This window comes from Panulirus ornatus, chromosome 44, assembly GCF_036320965.1.
Source record: "Panulirus ornatus isolate Po-2019 chromosome 44, ASM3632096v1, whole genome shotgun sequence".
Classification (NCBI taxonomy): Eukaryota; Metazoa; Arthropoda; class Malacostraca; order Decapoda; family Palinuridae; genus Panulirus; species Panulirus ornatus.
The window spans coordinates 8276995-8295649 of record NC_092267.1 but is presented as its reverse complement, the minus strand read 5'-3'; the positions used below and the strand labels follow the sequence as shown (position 1 = coordinate 8295649).

Below are 18655 nucleotides of genomic sequence, written 5' to 3'. Positions count from 1 at the left end.
TTTGTGTCTTTCCAAATGCCAAAATATGTGATAAAGATAATCATCAGAGTACACATATAATTCAGGGAGTGATGTAGATAACCATGGTGTCCCTCTTTCTCCCTACCAGTTTTCTCAGTCCATCCCATCCCTTTTCAGCAGTACCATAGGCCCTCATCACCATATTTCAGTACAAAATGTGTTTGAATCATTTTTCAGTAAATATGATAAAAGTTACATCATGACAGTGTGGTACTGTGTATGGACAGTAAGCACTTTCAGGCACAGTATGGTCCATTACTCTGTCTATAAGGGTTAGATTAGCAAGACTTTTCATCAGGAATGTGTCACTCTTATAACATAGGTTTCAGTGGTCTGACTTTCCACAGATTTGAGTTGTTACTGGTTTCCAGTAATGTAACCCCAATTAAAGCTGAGACCCTGATGTCTTCATATAACAGTAGTCATGAGTTGGATGTTTTAGGGTGACTTTGATACTATATCTTATTTGTTAACAGTGTAAAGGAACAGAAACACCATTCTTGAATGCATACCTGTAAACTAACTGTTCCATCATTCAGAAAACTGTGCTTGTAGATAGTGCATAACAGGTTAAGATGATTTTAGAAAGGGAAATGTGGAGTAAAAGAATGTGTTACAAAGAAGTGTTTAGATATCTGAAATGATTAAATCATGAAATATGGTACTCTGTAATGATGATAAATCAATTTAATACCTTTGATACGGGGAGTAGTTGAAAGTTACAGTACCTCAAAAAGAATAATTATGGATAACTATTGGAATTTCTTCAATTATTTCAGGCAGCCTTACCTCTTGGCAGCTTTGTTTGCTTCACCTCACCAGTAAGAGGAGAGGATGGGTCACCAGGAACATGGTCAGCTAGTGGGGGGATTATTGCACTTGATCCAATTTCTGGGATTGCTGCATCTCACCAGATTGGCCACTCAACAGTTTCCTATGAAGTCAGCCCTGTTCTTACAACTACAGTGGAAATCAATGTATTACCAATATCTCAAGTGAGTTTAAAGTGCATGTAATTGGTGCTTTTACTAAAGAAATTACATATCTAATGCATACTTCTAATATCAAAGTTAGTTTCTGTAACATTTAAATGATCACTGTCACTTCCATTCTGTTCTTTAACCATAGTTTCTTGCATTTTGCAAAGTATTAAAGTGTATTCATTGTTATATCTTTACCTTCAGCTATCAGAATGGTTTATGAGAAATCTTTTGACTAACAGCTAAGCTATTTTCTCATGCAATATTGGCAGAAATTGCATCATAGTGATGTTGAATTTAACCAGGTTACTGGTTCCCCATTTCAAGATGGTACTCAGGTTCAAATTAAGAGAGGGAAGATATGTTCAGTACAAGGAGAACAAATATTACAATGAATGGGGAGGGAAAGTGAGCTGAAGGGTATAAAGTGAAATCATTAGCATAAGAATGAATATTTTATAAGGGGATTTCAGATCATTTATGGAAAGAACAAGATTGAATGATGGAAGAGAACTTCAAGCAATACTATAGTATATAGATTAAAAGGGAGAAGTTGCATCATCAACATCTGCTGCAATGGATCAGCTAGAGAGAAATAGTGCACTAAGGAAAAGAGAGAAACTGAAAAACCAAAGAGGGTGAAGACTTGTGCCACACCCTGTCAAGTACTTTGGAAATACTGAAGGCCACAACAGTAAATCCATAAGAGAGGAGGTCTAGACATGAGTCTCACATTGGAGATCACCAGTGAAACTCATGCTGTGAGAGCCATGTTGCTAGTCAGAAGTAGATGGGATTCTAAGACAATGGAAGTAAGAGCAGTGGGTTTATAGTTAGAAGGGTTAAAATGGTCTTTCTCCATATGTCATTTATAATGCACCTAAATCAGAGCTCACCAGTCTGTCATGTCCCAAAGACTTTTCATTTGTTTCCCCTGAATGCTTCATATTTTCTTGTTCAGCCCTTTGACAATGCATCACTCTCATTGTACCCTCCTGAATGCTCAGACCATGATACCACAAAACCTCCTTCACTCTGTTCTTGTCTTTTCTGGATTCACTTCCCCTTGTTCCATTTACCTCTGGCATATAGATCCTCTTTGTCAGTCTTTCTGTAACAGCCTTAGTGACATCCCACATTGTAGGTAAGAACTACCCTCACTTTTGGAGCCACTCACCTACCTCTCTCCCTGTTTGCATGCATGCCTTACTCTTCCAGTAAAATATTGCACTTATTAGCTCCTCTCCAACACCATATATTCATCTGTTGTTAAAACAGAAATCATTTTCAGTAGACATTCTTCACTAACTTCTCTGTGTTGCAAACCAAATTTTATGCTAGACTATTTATGGCATTATATGTAAGATTGATTGTATATTTATTTTTCAGTAAAAGAAACATGGAAGATAATCACATTTTGTTAACTTTTTCCAGATCAATGTATTCAGCCCTTTGCAAGCTCTAGGTAATGGGCATCAAGGAGATTCTCAGTTGGCAATGGTTGCCTTGGAAGCAGAGGAAAGTTTATCCACCTATTGCAGCCCAGTTGATATCTCCACAAATGCTCCTCCATTTACCTGTGTTGTGGCCTTCCTCCCACCCGTTCCTGATGTTGATGTGAATGATGTGCTTGCTGCATCTTCTACTTACATACCAGAGAAGGGTAATTTGATGTATTTCAGTTATGATAATTTTCCATGTCTGTCTTGGTTGGGGTGTACATTTACCAATGAGTTTGTAAGAAAAATGTATTTACTTGAAAGTAGAAGAATAGGGCCAGAATGCTTAGATACTACTTAAGTCCTCCATATACATGTTCTATCTGTATCTCTGATGCTTGTTCCTTTTTGGAACTCCCTCAAGGGGGTGGCCATATACATATTTGAGAAAGATGAATAGTACTGGCAGGTAGAGTTGTATTATATATGGAAATATTTTTCAGGTTAAAAACAAGTCCTTTCTTTAACTGTCATTGACACAGTAGCTTTGCATGAACAAATTTTTTTAAAAAGGAAAATGGGATAAGATTTAAGTTTCTGTTTTATTCAGGGAACAATTTGCCAGTTGTTATGGACTGATAAAAATTTGCAATTTTTTAATATATGAACTCAGGCTCTTTTTCCAAAGCATAGAATTCAGGGAATTAAATAATTAAAGTATTTGAAATTTTCAGAAAAGAAGTATTCCACGGTCATAAATCCACACAGGATCTCATTCAAAGCTTAGAATCTCTTACTTTAACAGAAAATGAAATGAAATCTTGGGTGACACAAAGGTTTGGTCCAACTTAGTAAAGATGAGGATATTCATATATGTTTTTTATCATTTCTGAATTGTAACACTAGTTATCATCATATCATGTGACCCAAATTTCTAAGCAAGCCCTCCAAGATTAAGATCTTTTTTAATAGATATACTTATCTACTTATCTACTTATCTACAAAGGCAAAGGGGATAAGAGTGAGTGCTCAAATTACAGAGGTATAAGTTTGTTGAGTATTCCTGGTAAATTATATGGGAGGGTATTGATTGAGAGGGTGAAGGCATGTACAGAGCATCAGATTGGGGAAGAGCAGTGTGGTTTCAGAAGTGGTAGAGGATGTGTGGATCAGGTGTTTGCTTTGAAGAATGTATGTGAGAAATACTTAGAAAAGCAAATGGATTTGTATGTAGCATTTATGGATCTGGAGAAGGCATATGATAGAGTTGATAGAGATGCTCTGTGGAAGGTATTAAGAATATATGGTGTGGGAGGAAAGTTGTTAGAAGCAGTGAAAAGTTTTTATCGAGGATGTAAGGCATGTGTACGTGTAGGAAGAGAGGAAAGTGATTGGTTCTCAGTGAATGTAGGTTTGCGGCAGGGGTGTGTGATGTCTCCATGGTTGTTTAATTTGTTTATGGATGGGGTTGTTAGGGAGGTAAATGCAAGAGTTTTGGAAAGAGGGGCAAGTATGAAGTCTGTTGGGGATGAGAGAGCTTGGGAAGTGAGTCAGTTGTTGTTCGCTGATGATACAGCGCTGGTGGCTGATTCATGTGAGAAACTGCAGAAGCTGGTGACTGAGTTTGGTAAAGTGTGTGGAAGAAGAAAGTTAAGAGTAAATGTGAATAAGAGCAAGGTTATTAGGTACAGTAGGGTTGAGGGTCAAGTCAATTGGGAGGTGAGTTTGAATGGAGAAAAACTGGAGGAAGTGAAGTGTTTTAGATATCTGGGAGTGGATCTGGCAGCGGATGGAACCATGGAAGCGGAAGTGGATCATAGGGTGGGGGAGGGGGCGAAAATTCTGGGGGCCTTGAAGAATGTGTGGAAGTCGAGAACATTATCTCGGAAAGCAAAAATGGGTATGTTTGAAGGAATAGTGGTTCCAACAATGTTGTATGGTTGCAAGGCGTGGGCTATGGATAGAGTTGTGCGCAGGAGGATGGAGGTGCTGGAAATGAGATGTTTGAGGACAATGTGTGGTGTGAGGTGGTTTGATCGAGTGAGTAACGTAAGGGTAAGAGAGATGTGTGGAAATAAAAAGAGCGTGGTTGAGAGAGCAGAAGAGGGTGTTTTGAAGTGGTTTGGACACATGGAGAGAATGAGTGAGGAAAGATTGACCAAGAGGATATATGTGTCGGAGGTGGAGGGAACGAGGAGAAGAGGGAGACCAAATTGGAGGTGGAAAGATGGAGTGAAAAAGATTTTGTGTGATCGGGGCCTGAACATGCAGGAGGGTGAAAGGAGGGCAAGGAATAGAGTGAATTGGAGCGATGTGGTATACCGGGGTTGACGTGGTGTCAGTGGATTGAATCAAGGCATGTGAAGCGTCTGGGGTAAACCATGGAAAGCTGTGTAGGTATGTATATTTGCGTGTGTGGACGTATGTATATACATGTGTATGGTGGTGGGTTGGGCCATTTCTTTCGTCTGTTTCCTTGCGCTACCTCGCAAACGCGGGAGACAGCGACAAAGTATAATAAAAAAATAATACTTATTTTGTATATTTAGTTACTTCCATCTTTGCAAGGTAGCAACAGGAACAATTGGACAATGTTCTCATTTGAACAAATCCACTCTTCAATCATCAAGTATAATGCACCAAAACCAGAGCTAACCATCCACAACCAAATGCCCCAGCCACTCCATGGTTTATCTTCACTGCTGTTTGACTTGGTTATGATTACTTATAGCAAATTATCCCTTTATACTACATCGATCCAGTTCATTCTCTCTAGCGCAAGTCTTTAACTCTCCTGAATATTCAGGCCCCTGTATCCCAAGGTTTCCATCAATCTGTCCTTCCAACCTCCTTCTCAGTGTGCCCTTCTTTCTTGTTCCCTCCATTTCTGTCACATATATCCTCTTGATCAGCCTTTATTCACTCATCCTTTTGTTATGCCTGAAACATTAGGCATACCTTGGTCAACCCTCTTAATTAAGTTGTGCTTGTTACAATATATCTCTCTCAATTGCCATATCGTTTTCTTTCTGTCCCTTTCACTTCTTGCCCTATCAGTCCTCCTCACATCACATCATTCTCTGGCATTTTATTTCTGGCTTCTTCAGTGTCCCTTTTTTTCATTGCTTTCAGTACCCAAGACTTGCATCCAAACAACACTGGCAGGGCTGGTATACCATCAAACCTACTTGTCTTTCCCCTAACAGATTCTTCCCCCACTACTGCATACTCTTCACTGCACCCAAGGCCTTTCCACCCTATGACTTGCCTCAGCCCACATGGTGTATGTCTGTGGAGGTTGAGCACAGGACTGTTGGAGAGCTAGTGTTCAGTGTCTTCACTATGGAAGTTTTTGTGATATGTTGAGTCTGCATTTGGTTGGTAAAGAATTTGTAAGACTATGAGAAGTAGAAAAAATAAGCAGATGAGGCCACTTTACTCAGAAAAGGGTAGAGCCCCCACGTGGTGTAAGTCACATATTATAGTCATTTATTTTTCAGTATTAAAACATATGATTAACCCATAAGCATATTTTTCAGTTCCTCCTTTTTCCATTCTTTACAGGTTATGCATGTAGAATCAGTTCACTTGTTGGGCCATTATCAAGTATAGCATCCTTAGAATCTACAGTAATCGTAGAAGCTGTTGTTGTGGGTCAAGGTCAGCAAGGTGAAGTGAGGTCGGGTCAGGTACCAGTACCTTTTTACCCTTCACCTTTCGCTGACACTTCTGAAATAAAACTCACTAATGAAGAGCCTTCTGTTATCATCTTTCTGCAAGGGACATCACAGGTCCTTAGTAATGTGGAGGTTTGTAATTCACTTTTTTTAGGCTATTGTACTTATGCAAGTGTTAATCAGATGTGTTCTTATGGCCCTAACATAAGCAGACAATCCTGATCCAAGAAGATAAACAAGGGCTTGGAGCAATGAGTAAGTTTACCATATGCCAAGGATGGAGGGGCATGGCAGGTGAACCACTTACTGTTTGTAGAAGACATGGTCATGATGACACTTGATCCACTGTATTTAAGTGGGAACTGGGTTAAAGGTAATAGATAGATTCATTAGAGCACTTTGATGTTTCGTCAAAGCATTGGCCAGCTTTATCAACCATGCTGAATAAGAAGTGTTTGAGAAAATGGTCAATTACAGGGATGCTAAGAAAATGCGAAGAACAAGTTTCTTGTGTCTTAGAAAAAATTAGCATTCCTTGCATGGTATTTTTTTAGTAGAAGAAGAATGGAAAGTTAGTACACAATTTGGTTATTCTGGAAAGAATCAGGAAGGATTACGGTACCTTTTATGGCTGCTTAATCTTTTATTATCAGATTCAGATTTCAGCTTCTCAGTCTGTTTGTTTGTAGGTTCAGGCCTCAGCTTCACTCTCAGATGATGTCATGATTGTAATTTTTTGTATAAGGGGCATATTGAATCAAGCCTACTCTTTCATATATGTTTTAATTACCAGTCATCTTCACTATCACCTTTGAGAGTTGTATACCTCAGAGCAATGCTTAGAACATCTGCAGAAACTTCTGGGCATAAGTTTGGTTTGAATGAAGCCTTTGCCTGCTGGACATTAAGATTATATGAGTGTGGGGCTTGGGGTGGATGGGGCTTTGGTTTCAGTGCATTATACTTGATGGAGTGGATGTGAGTACATGAGACTATTCTTTATCTCTTCCTGGCACTGCCTCATAAACATAGGAAATGGCGAATAGTATGAAAGAAAGAGGAAACAGAAAACTAGTATTAGAAAAAAGAATGAAGGTTGCCGTATTAAGTGAACACAAGTAGTAAGTAGTAGTTGGCAGGCAGCCAACAACCAGGTGTATTGAGGAAGTTTCAGTTCGGAGCAGGCATCTGAGAGTGTTGAGTAAATGTGGGGAACAGGAAATGCAGAAATGAAAATGATAAGGTTGAAGAGTTGAAAGGAAAATAGTAGTCTGTGAATGTTAGTGCAGGAGTTTAAGAGTGTATCACAGACCACTGGATGTTATTGCTGTGTGAATGTGGTTAGAGGCATGTCTGTAGGAAAAAGGACATATGTTTTATCTCGTGATAGTTCATTGGCTAACTAGGACCAGCCAATAAATTGTGTAAGTTATAGTCTTTATATTTTATTGAAAAATCTATTTATTTTGATTTACAGATACTTGAATGTGAAGTTAGTGGTGTTGAGGTGTCGTTAGGCTCTCTGGAGGATAATAAAAGGCCTTTACAAATCTCTACCAAGGACTCACTGTGGACTTCAGAAGTGCTAGAATCACCCTTCACAGTCTCTGTTAGTTCATCTCTTACCAAGAATACCATTGAGGTAAGTCACTTTTATTCCCACAAATACCTTGCGAAAATGATAACAAAATTACATGCAAACGCATTAATATAATGAGAAGGTTCTTGTCAAACAAAATACACCCAGACGTTGTTTAGAAAAAACATTATATTCTTAGAGAAGGGTATTCTAATCAGAATAGCTCTAAAGGAGGTCACAGTGCCATTTTATACATGGGGATACATTCCCAGATCATTGTTACTGGATAAAAAGGAGTGCTGCCAAGTAGTGGAACTTCACTCTCCAGAGGAGTCAGTCATTTTCCAGCTACTGATTTTAGTGCAACTTTGACGATGCAGGAACCCTGTAAAGGGTCATATGTTTTTATTATTAAATTCCTGAGAGCCTTAGTATTTCTTGCATTAAAGCATATATGAGGACCTCATGGAGATATCTATAATAGCTCATATATTATTACTTATAGTTAAACTTTATTTTATAGATAAAAAGAACTATTGTGTTTCGTCAGAATGAAATGAGTAAAATTGAGCTTTCTTCCTTCTCTATTTCCCATTCATTTTGTAATAAATATGTAATGCTGTGCAATTCTCTTTACACCTGATCAGGTTAAGGTTGATCTAGAAAGAGTAGAAGTTGGAACCAGTGCCGAAGCAAGTGAATCTCTGGTAATCGTCCACCTGTTAATGGCAATTATTACCAACTATGACCGGTTTATTATCAGCTCAGCTTGTCTGGTCTTGATAGTTGCTTGCATTTTGATAGGTAAGTGTATGAGTAGAACAAATGATCATCACGTTCACATCCCACTCATAGAAAAAGCACTGAGCTGTTGCGGCAGTAAACTTCATTAGTATTTGATATTATAGTTGTTACCATCTTTCAGCACAGCCTGTCTTATCCTAACAGGTATATACACTATGTACATTTACAGTGTTTGAATATAGCAAAATTGATTTGGTGTTCCTTACTTGCAGAACACATATTAAAGCTGAAGTTTTGAATGGTAATACAATGTCTCTTATTTATAGGCCAGGTTGCTTATGAATGCAAAGAATTTAAATGTGGAGTGCAAAGATCTTACATGAAGGTATGTATTTTTCTGAAGTCTAATGTGAAGCCCAAGTGTCAGTAGGTCAGGGTTGATGGAAAATAAGAGCAATAAGATAAAGTACATAGTATAGGTATTGGTTGGTCAAGAAGTATAGTTTACATTAAAAGAAGAGATAAACTAGACTAAAGAAGTAGATGCAGTTAGAGAATTCTTGAGAGCTACAGATATTTCTGGTGAAATTATCAGAGGAGTGATATAGGAGTAAATGCAGTGGAATCATTTTGTGTGAAGATGATGTGAATGGAGACTTTTGTTTCACTTGACAAAGTATCTTAGTGTGAAAATTGGAAAATTAATGATCACTTTTATTTGCATGTAAATTCATATTTCACTTGGACACTCTTGAGTGTTGGTTATTAGTCTGGATGAGTGAACTTAGAGATTGAATGCACTTGATTCATTGCATGGAATTGGGAGCAGAATTGTTCAATATATATTGAGGTGAGTCAGGTGTTGTTCGCTAATGACTCAGCAGCATTGGTAGCTGATTCAAGTGAGAAATTGCAGAAGTGTAAATGTGTGAGGACATATGTGGTGTGAGATGGTGTGATCAAGTAAGTAACAAAAGAGCAAGAGAGATGCGTGAAAATAAAAAGTGTGGTTGAGAGAGCAGAAGAGGTTATGTTGAATTGGTTTGGACATATGGAGAGAATGAGTGAGGAAAACTTGACAAAGAGTATATATGTGTCATAGGTAGAGGGAACAAGGAGAACCAGGAGACAATATTGGAGATGGAATGATGGAGTGAAAAATACTTTGAGCAATTGGGGCATGAACATGCAGGAGGGTGAGAGGTGTGCACAAAACAGTGAATTGGAACAATGTAGTATGCTGGGGTCAACATGCCATCAATGGACTGAACCAGGGCATGTGAAACATCTTGGGTAGACCATGGAAATGTCTATGGGACTTGGATGTGGATAGGGAGCTGTGGTTTTGGTGCATTACGCATGACAGCTAAAGAATGAGTGTGAGTGGATATGGCCTTTCTTCGTCTGTTTCTTGGTGCTGATGCAGGAAACAATGATCAAGTATGAAAAAAAAATGCACATGTATGCATTTTTTATTTTCCAAAAGAAGGAACAGAGAAGAGGTCCAAGTGAGGATATTTCCTCTAAGGCTGAGACCTCTTTTCTTAATACTACCTCGCTAATGCGGGAAATGGCGAATATGTATGAAAGAAAGATATATATATATGTATGTATGTATGTATGTATGTAACATACAGCTCCGAGAAATTTTTTGCCTTATTCAAAATAAAAAGCAAGTTATTTTCTTTTTTTTAAGGTTATCATGCTTTGTTTGGCCCCGGGTACAGGCAAACACAGCAAACGGGTGTGTTTGCCAATTCCACTGTACCCCCACCTACTCCAACTCCATCACCTCCCCCAGGCAAGTAAAAAAATTATATTGCTTGGTAGTGTATATTCACCCATGTATTTTGCTGTTCAATTTTAGTTTAAATCTTCTTTAGAACATTAATTTTCTTTTTGTCTTTCATTAACTGAACATGTTCTTTATATAAAGTCTTGGCAAAAAAGGCTATATACCTTGGAAAAGTTGCTTCAGTAGTCTAGGCCCAGGTTTCAGTTTCTCATCATTAATTTGTTGGGAAAGTTCTTTTATGCAACTCAGTGCACCAACATGGTAAAGTTGGAGGCCAATAAGCAGACCACGTTCTGGATAAACAAAGCCTTTTCATCATTAAGAAAACCTGCAGAAAGCTTTACCCCAGGAGCTTTCTCAGTTCATTAGTCTGGTGAATAGATATTTGGACCCTCCAAAGACCTATTCCTTGGACAGCTCCTCTAGTTGGTTTGGGCAGACACCTTGAGTCATAGGTGGGGCTTCCATCCTGAAGTGTGGAAGCCCTACCTATGAAGGTTGATTAATTGCAAGTGTATGGGAGGAAAAATCCTTACTTTTTGATATACATTTAAAAGATGTCATGGGTACTCATCTCCTATGTTGCCAGAGTCTGTTTCGTATGGGTTACACGCAGTCTGTTGCCTCATGAAGAATGGCTTTTTCAGATCCCTTTCCTCACCAAACCTAACATAAAATTTCCTCCTTAACAGTGTACAAAGGCTTATATCTCTAAACATCATAATTTCATGGGGTCTGCAGCATATATCCAGTGCCTTGTTGTGTAAATTTAGTGTTTGTGGAATTATTTAGTCCATTTGGCATAGCAAGTCTGGCTTTAATTCTGAGGTTGCCATAGAATACTGATGTATATATTGTTGTTTTGTAAAAGTAATTTATAAGACTAGTACATTTTTAAAATATGTCGATACAATTTTCAGTAGGCCAAGTTAGCTCAAACTCCTATTGAAGAGTGTCACATACATCATTTTCCTATTCCATTTTTAAGGAAATGCTGTATTATTTAGAGACTTTCTTTATCTTGCATATTTACAAATGTGCTGGCATATATTTGTGATGTACATTATACCCACATCCATATTTTTTTTCTATAAGTTTGACTGTCATGGCTGTCATATCATTGATTCATAGTAGGGTGGTATTGGCGAAAGTTTCCTAAAACATTTGTATAGTTGCCCTGTTCCTCATCAAAGACCCAAAAGTGTTGCCTGCAACATTTGATATATAATTTTGTAAGTTGGTATGGCAAATGCCAAAATTTATTAAAAGTCAGGGATTATGGGATACAAAATGATCTTGAGAATAAGGAGGGAAAATTACATAAAACAAAAGAGGGAGAGAGAGAAATACCTTTAGAAAAATGGCAACATCTGAACGATTGTCTGGAGTTTGAAAATGTCCTCTTACCCATAATTACTCCATAATTCCTTTTCAATATCAATTTATTTCATAGTTTCTTTATGATACAGGCAAACATTCCAAAACTTTAGAAAAACTGAAAAGTAATTACTGTCATTGCAGCGTTCTCAAGTACCCCATCTCCACAAAGAATTATGCTGTGGAGTGACAGTGCAGATCCAATTTATGGTGCGTCTCCATACAGAAGAAAACCTTGAGGAACCTACCACTTACAGTGGAACATGAAATTATATTTTATAGAAATGGTGATGATCTCTGTTGTGATATCGTTGGTTTGCATAGAGCCAGCTACTGTTATTCATGTGTTCATATGTCTAGGCTGTTTTAAGCCTAGAAAAACCACTTTTTATTTATTTTTGCTATGTTACTTCTTGCATGAAAATTTAGATTTATTTATAATTTTTTCCATGAAATAATAAGAGTACAATTTGCACAGTTGTATATTTAAGGGTCAAGTCTTTGTAAATCTTGTTTTAACAAGATGCAGAAATTTAAATACTGCATTTGAAATTCTCTTTATAGAGAAAATAGTACTTTCTTCATGAAATCATTTGTACAAATCCCAATTTAGATGATTTTATCTTCTGAAGGTTTGGTTAAATGTTGGGGCAAAGCTAGAATTCTTTGCTTATGCATTTGCAGATTTTATTTTTCCCTATCCATTTCATAGTAGATGATTATCCTTATTGATAGATATATTTAAAACCTTGATATGGTCATGTTTTACGTAAGTTTAAAAAGAATTTGAGAATTTGTTTTGCTTCCAAAGTATTATTCACATTCATGTTAAATTGGTTATTTGAGAGGTATTTGGATATGTTGGCTATCCCCTTTTCAGATATTTAACCTATAACCTTGAGTAGTTGATTACCCTTCAGCCATATATAATCATAATTATTATGGGTGGCCATATGAGCAGTGCTGCAAAGGCCAGTATCTTTTTCAGATGAGGCTGTTTGTGAGCATCATTCTAAATGGCCCACCTGGTATCACGAGACTTCACATGCATGTCGTAATACTGCGAGTGGAGTCATCTTCAGCAAGGCTGTATCATTGTCAGTGGATGAAAAGGGGTACATTCTTGTCAAGGTACCTCTATTTCCAAGGAATCATCATTTTCCTGCTCTTGATGAGAATGCATCCTTAAAGCTTCAGGGGCGAAAAATTAAATTGAATTATGGAGGACGTACTGTTTTGGAACTACTGCATTGTATCATTCTTCCTCCCTGCAGTCACAAGGTATTTAAGGGTTTTATTTTGTCTCTAGCTAGAGGACTGCCTTCCAACAACAGTTCAGTACTCTACTAACCAAACACCACTAGAATCAATGGGCTCTGTCCCTAATTTGCTCACAGCCCTAGGTTGAGGCTGGGGGGTGCTGTCATTTCCTTTTCAGTCCACTTATTACAAGATGTCAGGCTTGAGATGTGTGAAGACTGTTCCATCAGGGGATGGCAGAAGGCAAAGCTTACCCAGCCTCATCTGGGGGACTGTGGAGCCAGTGGTATCAGGGGTCTGCAGTGCTGGGGAAAACACTGCCCAGCCATTTACTCTTAGTCCCACATTGGAGAAGGGGCCATTCCCTCCACCCTCTCACCTAGTAGTCATAGGATGCAGAAAGCTCTGGCTTATTTCCCTCATAACTCTGCTTTAACCTCATGTTTGTGATGCCAGCAAAAAAGTGAAGCACTGCCTCATAACTCTGACAGTTTGCCTCCCATTATTAACTGAAAGGCCTTACCCATGTTTAAACATATTGCATCCACCCAAACTTCGCACACTTTGTTTTCAAGCACAATCCTCATATATTTTTTGTTTCTCATCAGTCATGCTTTAGTACAAATTCAGATTTATCATTGTAATATGTGCATTAATATCCCTGATACTTTGTGGTTTCCAGGACTCTTAATGAAAAATGAACACCATTAGTGATGGTTACTACTCACTTTGACTAGATACATCTTTGTTTACCTTTAAATCAGTCATGCTTACTTCTTAGAGCATCCCATACTTGTGCTCTCTTTCCCTTCTCACTATACACCTGGAACATTCTAGTCCTTCCCCCATTAATTCATCATCAGGTTTTTAGTCATGCCTATTTTCATGTGAAGACAGTAAGTTTACATACTACACCCTATAATGCTGAATACAATACATGTGACAGGCAGTAAAATGTATCATCTATATATGAATAGTGGTTCTTCCTAGAGATATTAATCTTGGTGAATATATGTCAGTGATCACACTTTTGGAAGCATCTGTAAAGAGCAACTTACTTCACATTACCCATATTTATTGATGAATGAATTTTTAATATTATTGCAAAATTTTTCTTCTTTGCATGAGAACATAAGTTTTAAAGCTGTTTAGCTGATACATGTTGCTAATTCCTGCCTAAGCCTTAGCTTGGCAAAGTTGGTGAATGGTGAGTGTATTTGTGTATGGTAATGTACAGTAATGCCTTATTTCCATGTATGTTTGTAATAAAGTTTTTTCATGTTATTTAAATGTTAACTATATGTAAGTGAACCCCTCATTATTAGAATGGTATATCTTTACATGAGGATAGACTTAATTTTAGGTATAGTAGTCCATAGTAGCTATGCCTATTAATTCTATCAACCAGCATTCTGTAGATGCCTTGGGTTACTACATGCAGGTGTGACATCTCGCTTATTTAGGCCTCTCAACACTTTACGGTGAACCACATCTACTTTCAGTTTTTTGGTGTGTGTGTTTATAGGGCTTTTCCTATTCGAAGCAGTTATTAGACAAATGTTGCTCACAGGAAAGTGCCTGTACCTAAGAATAACATTTATATGTTAATCGAGGTGCTTTCAAAATTTTTATGTTACTGCAGGAAGCCGCGTTTATATATATATATATATATATATATATATATATATATATATATATCCCTGGGGATAGGGGAGAAAGAATACTTCCCACGTATTCCCTGCGTGTCGTAGAAGGCGACTAAAAGGGAAGGGAACGGGGGGCTGGAAATCCTCCCCTCTTGTTTTTGTTTTTCTCAAAGAAGGAACAGAGAAGGGGGCCAGATGAGGATATTCCCTCAAAGGCCCAGTCCTCTGTTCTTAACGCTACCTCGCTAATGTGGGAAATGGCAAATAGTATGAAAGAAAAGAAAAAGAAATATATATATATATATATATGTGGATGGTTGGGCCATTCTTCGTCTGTTTCCTTGCACTACCTCACTGATGCGGGAAACAGCAGTTAAGTATAATAAATAGAAATACACTGCAGGAAGCTAATGTGTGGATAAAGTCATTGGTGACTCTGCTAGGCAAGCATTCAAAGATATGTCATACAGAGTGACACACTACAGAAATTTGGCAGGGAGTTTGTTAGCTTGATAGTACCTTTAACAGACTGTTCAGCCTTTTGGCAGTGGATTGATTTCCAGCTGCATTCCAAGGAATGTGAATTCCCTTGTAAAATATGGAAACTTTTTTTTTTTCTAGGTAATACCATGAGCATTCTGACAATATGTCTTAACAGCAGAGCTCTAGAGAAAGAAATGATTTTTAAACAATTTGAATCTTCCATAAGAAAATGAAACACCTTGAGACTACCGAGGCATCTTTTAGTGAAACTTTGTGAGATGACACCAGAAATCTATGCTTTTTAAGCAAGACACATTGGTTATGGAGGTGTATGCATGAGAATTAAACTGCTTGCCAATTCCTTTAATTTCTTTGGAGACCTATCATATGAGCATTGGCTGTTGTGATGCCTACATTTCTTGCATAGTGAAGCTCTGGTATTCTTTTTGTATTGTTTTTCTTATAGCCTTTCCACTTTCATAAGTTAGGTCTATGTACATCTAAGCAGCCCAGGTAACACCCATATTGATTTTTGTAATATATATATTTGTTTTACCTGTACAACATACAGCAGCTTCAAATGGGGTATGCGTTTGCCTATGCCATATCATCTGCTTTGAAAAAGTACTAGAATGTAAATAGGAGATAAAAGTTGCCATATTTACCTCTAGTAAATGTATGTCAGAGACTGGTCCAGTGAAAAGCATAGTAACCCCTCCCCCACACACACACACACTTGTTCACCATCTCTTGCAATAGCAAGGTAGTGCCCGGAACATGAAGAATAGCCTTATTTGCTCACATCCACTCTTTAACTGTCATGTATACAACTTCAAAACCAGGCCCTATGTATATCTCTGGTTTCCCCTGGCTGCTTCACATAACCTGGTTCACCCAGGGTATGTATACTGCATCATTCCAGTTTCCTGTATCTCTTGCACACTTCACATCCTCCTGAATGTTTGACCCAGACATTCAAAGTCTCTTTCATTCCATCCTTCCACCTCCATGGTTTCCTCTTTTCCTCGTTCACTCAAGTTCTATCTCAGATGGCCATTCCCTTCGGGAACTCCCTTGAAGTGGTAGCCACGGCAAAAGTCTCCATAACAGGTCTGTTCTACTACCACTTCTTTATTACATGTATTTTGATTGCAAATTTAAGAATGAAATGTAATTTGTTTGAAAAAAATTAAAAATTTTACTTAATTTATTTCAAGTTTGGCAGTGAAGACATGGATAAGGTTAATATGGAATTGTGGAAGACTATTTTCATCTTAGCTTCTGTGAAAATAAGGAACAGAGTAGGATAACATCGGTGGGCTAAAGAAAACGCTGGACATGTTTTGTAAAATTCCTGTATTTTGTTTATTTTTTCATTATAACAAGCTTAATGAACAATAGAATTATCTGCATGTTTTGAATAAGTTTTACACAAGAAAGTAAAATTACATTGGCATGAGTAAGACCTCTTGTACTTCATCCCACAAAGTCAAGTAAATTAGTAACATTTGGTCATGAAAAATTGTCAGAAATATTTAATTTCAATAACATGTGATAGCCATGGTAAATATGCTTGCAATAGAGCAAAGGTTTATCAATTAATTGATGAAATAAAGGATTCTTATACCTATGGAGGTTTCCAATGTATTCTCTCAAAACTGTATAGGTACAAAGCATGCACATTAATAACCATGGGCATGTGAATGTCAAAAATTTCTCAACCATGAATGAAAATTGCAAGTAATCTACCTGCATAAAGTAATTTGTAGAGTTAGCATCCTTTTGATGTATCACAATTACCAGATATGGAATAACTACTATACGGTGAACTACTTCAGATATTACAAACACATCATTGTGAAATGCTTATAACCTTATCCCAGCACAATGATATACATTCCTGAAAAGTTGATCATTACATGAAACTCTTGTTGGCAAAACCCATTTTAACATTATACTACTGAGGATGCGTTCCTCCAGAAAAACTTTCATTCCCAAGACATAAACAAACTTAAGAATACAAGAAACCTTTTTCAAACACATATATATGATATAAATATGATTTAATAAAATATTGTGTGCTGAAATGGTATGGACATATGGAGATTTTAATATAGTGTACTAAAATGGTTTGGACATATGGAAAGAAAGAGTGACGAAAGGTTGACAAAGAGGATATATGTGTCAAAAGAGGAGGGAACAAGAACAAGGAGACCAAATTGGAAATGGAAGGATGGGATGAAAAAGATTTTGAGCAATCACAGCTTGAACATGCAGGAGGATGAAAGGCATTGCAAGGTAAAGTAAACTGGAACGATGTGGTATAAAAGTGTTGAAGTGCTGTCATTTGACAACTAGGGCATGTGAAGCATCTGGGGTAAACCATGGAAAGGTGTGAAGAGCCTGTGATTTTGGTGCATTACCCATGACAGCTAAAGAATGGACATGAGCAGATGTGGCCTTTCTTCATCTGTTCCCAGCACTGCCTTGGTAACAGAGGAAATGGCGATCAAGTACAAAAAAAGTGTTAGATATGAGGCACAACAAATGATTTTTTGACAATTACCAATTCATGCTGAACTTTTTTTTTTTTTCCAGGTAACACTTCATGTAATCTTTTACATAACTTCTTTGGCAAGTTAACTTCATAGCACCTAAAGGTGTAGAAGGACGAGAAATGCCCATTCTTTTGCCTTTCACATCACATATAGTATTGTTTCAGAATTGGTGATAGTAGGTCCAGTGGCTTTTAGAGTTTAGCTTGGTTTATCAAGTTTTCTTCCACTTCAACAGTTATAAGGCTTTTCTTTGTACCTTTGCTACAAACAGCATGAAATACTCCTCTTACTAGTCACCAAAACACTATTACTGTGATTCTGCTGCAGAATAAAGGGTGAAATACTGTCAGGATAGGAGATATGTTCATCATATGATGGTGATGCCCACAATCATTCCACTAGCCAAAATAAAAATATTTTGAAGCTGTGTATGGGATTACCTACAGTGTTCAGAAGTAATAATTAGTCAATCAAGGACAAGTTTTCTGTAGGTGAATTACTATTACAAATGATATCCTGAAAGACTGAGCACTGTAAACACTGGTTCCTTCAAATGCAGGTGGAAAGATAAGATTATACTGCTGGGCTAAGTTTATGACACAGGTCAATTAACCCATAACAAAAGACCATAAGTAAACTATTTATGACACAGGTCAATCAACCCATTACAAAAGACCATAAATAAACACGCAAACACTTAGTGTGTCTCAATGGCCTGGTCATCCATCCTATTACAAGCAAACAGAATAAAACTATAACCACATAAAACAAAGTACCAAAACTAGTCGTAGGTTGCTTAGTAATGAAACATTCAACATCTACTCAATAAAAAATACTTCTAATGCAATGCCACTTCAACATGCTTGGGATCAAGTTCTACATAGCAGCTTATGACCCATTCCATCCAAACTAATTTATTACCGTCTATCAACTCTCAAGAAGAAATAAAAAGCTCAACCTGACCTCACACTAGCAACACACTTGCAAATCCCAAATTCTATCTACAAAAACAATAACGAAAAATGCAGTAAGGACTTAACAAGCACTAAACAACCACTCCCTAACTTACTCTTACATACCATTCCACTTGAATAAA

The 18655-nt window shown here is 37.4% G+C and overlaps 1 protein-coding gene across 1 annotated transcript in view; it reads left to right on the top strand.

Annotated features, from left to right (window-relative positions):
• Gp210 (nucleoporin 210) overlaps positions 1 to 14156 on the top strand; it is a 61848-nt gene extending 47692 nt beyond the window's left edge. Inside the window, exons 30-36 of the mRNA XM_071687720.1 lie at positions 801 to 1016; positions 2436 to 2664; positions 6005 to 6249; positions 7595 to 7759; positions 8344 to 8500; positions 10137 to 10241; positions 11757 to 14156. Of these exons, the coding sequence (XP_071543821.1) occupies positions 801 to 1016; positions 2436 to 2664; positions 6005 to 6249; positions 7595 to 7759; positions 8344 to 8500; positions 10137 to 10241; positions 11757 to 11851 (1212 nt within the window). The 3' untranslated portion in view covers positions 11852 to 14156. The remainder of the gene's footprint in view (positions 1 to 800; positions 1017 to 2435; positions 2665 to 6004; positions 6250 to 7594; positions 7760 to 8343; positions 8501 to 10136; positions 10242 to 11756) is intronic.
• The last annotated feature ends 4499 nt before the right edge of the window (positions 14157 to 18655 follow it).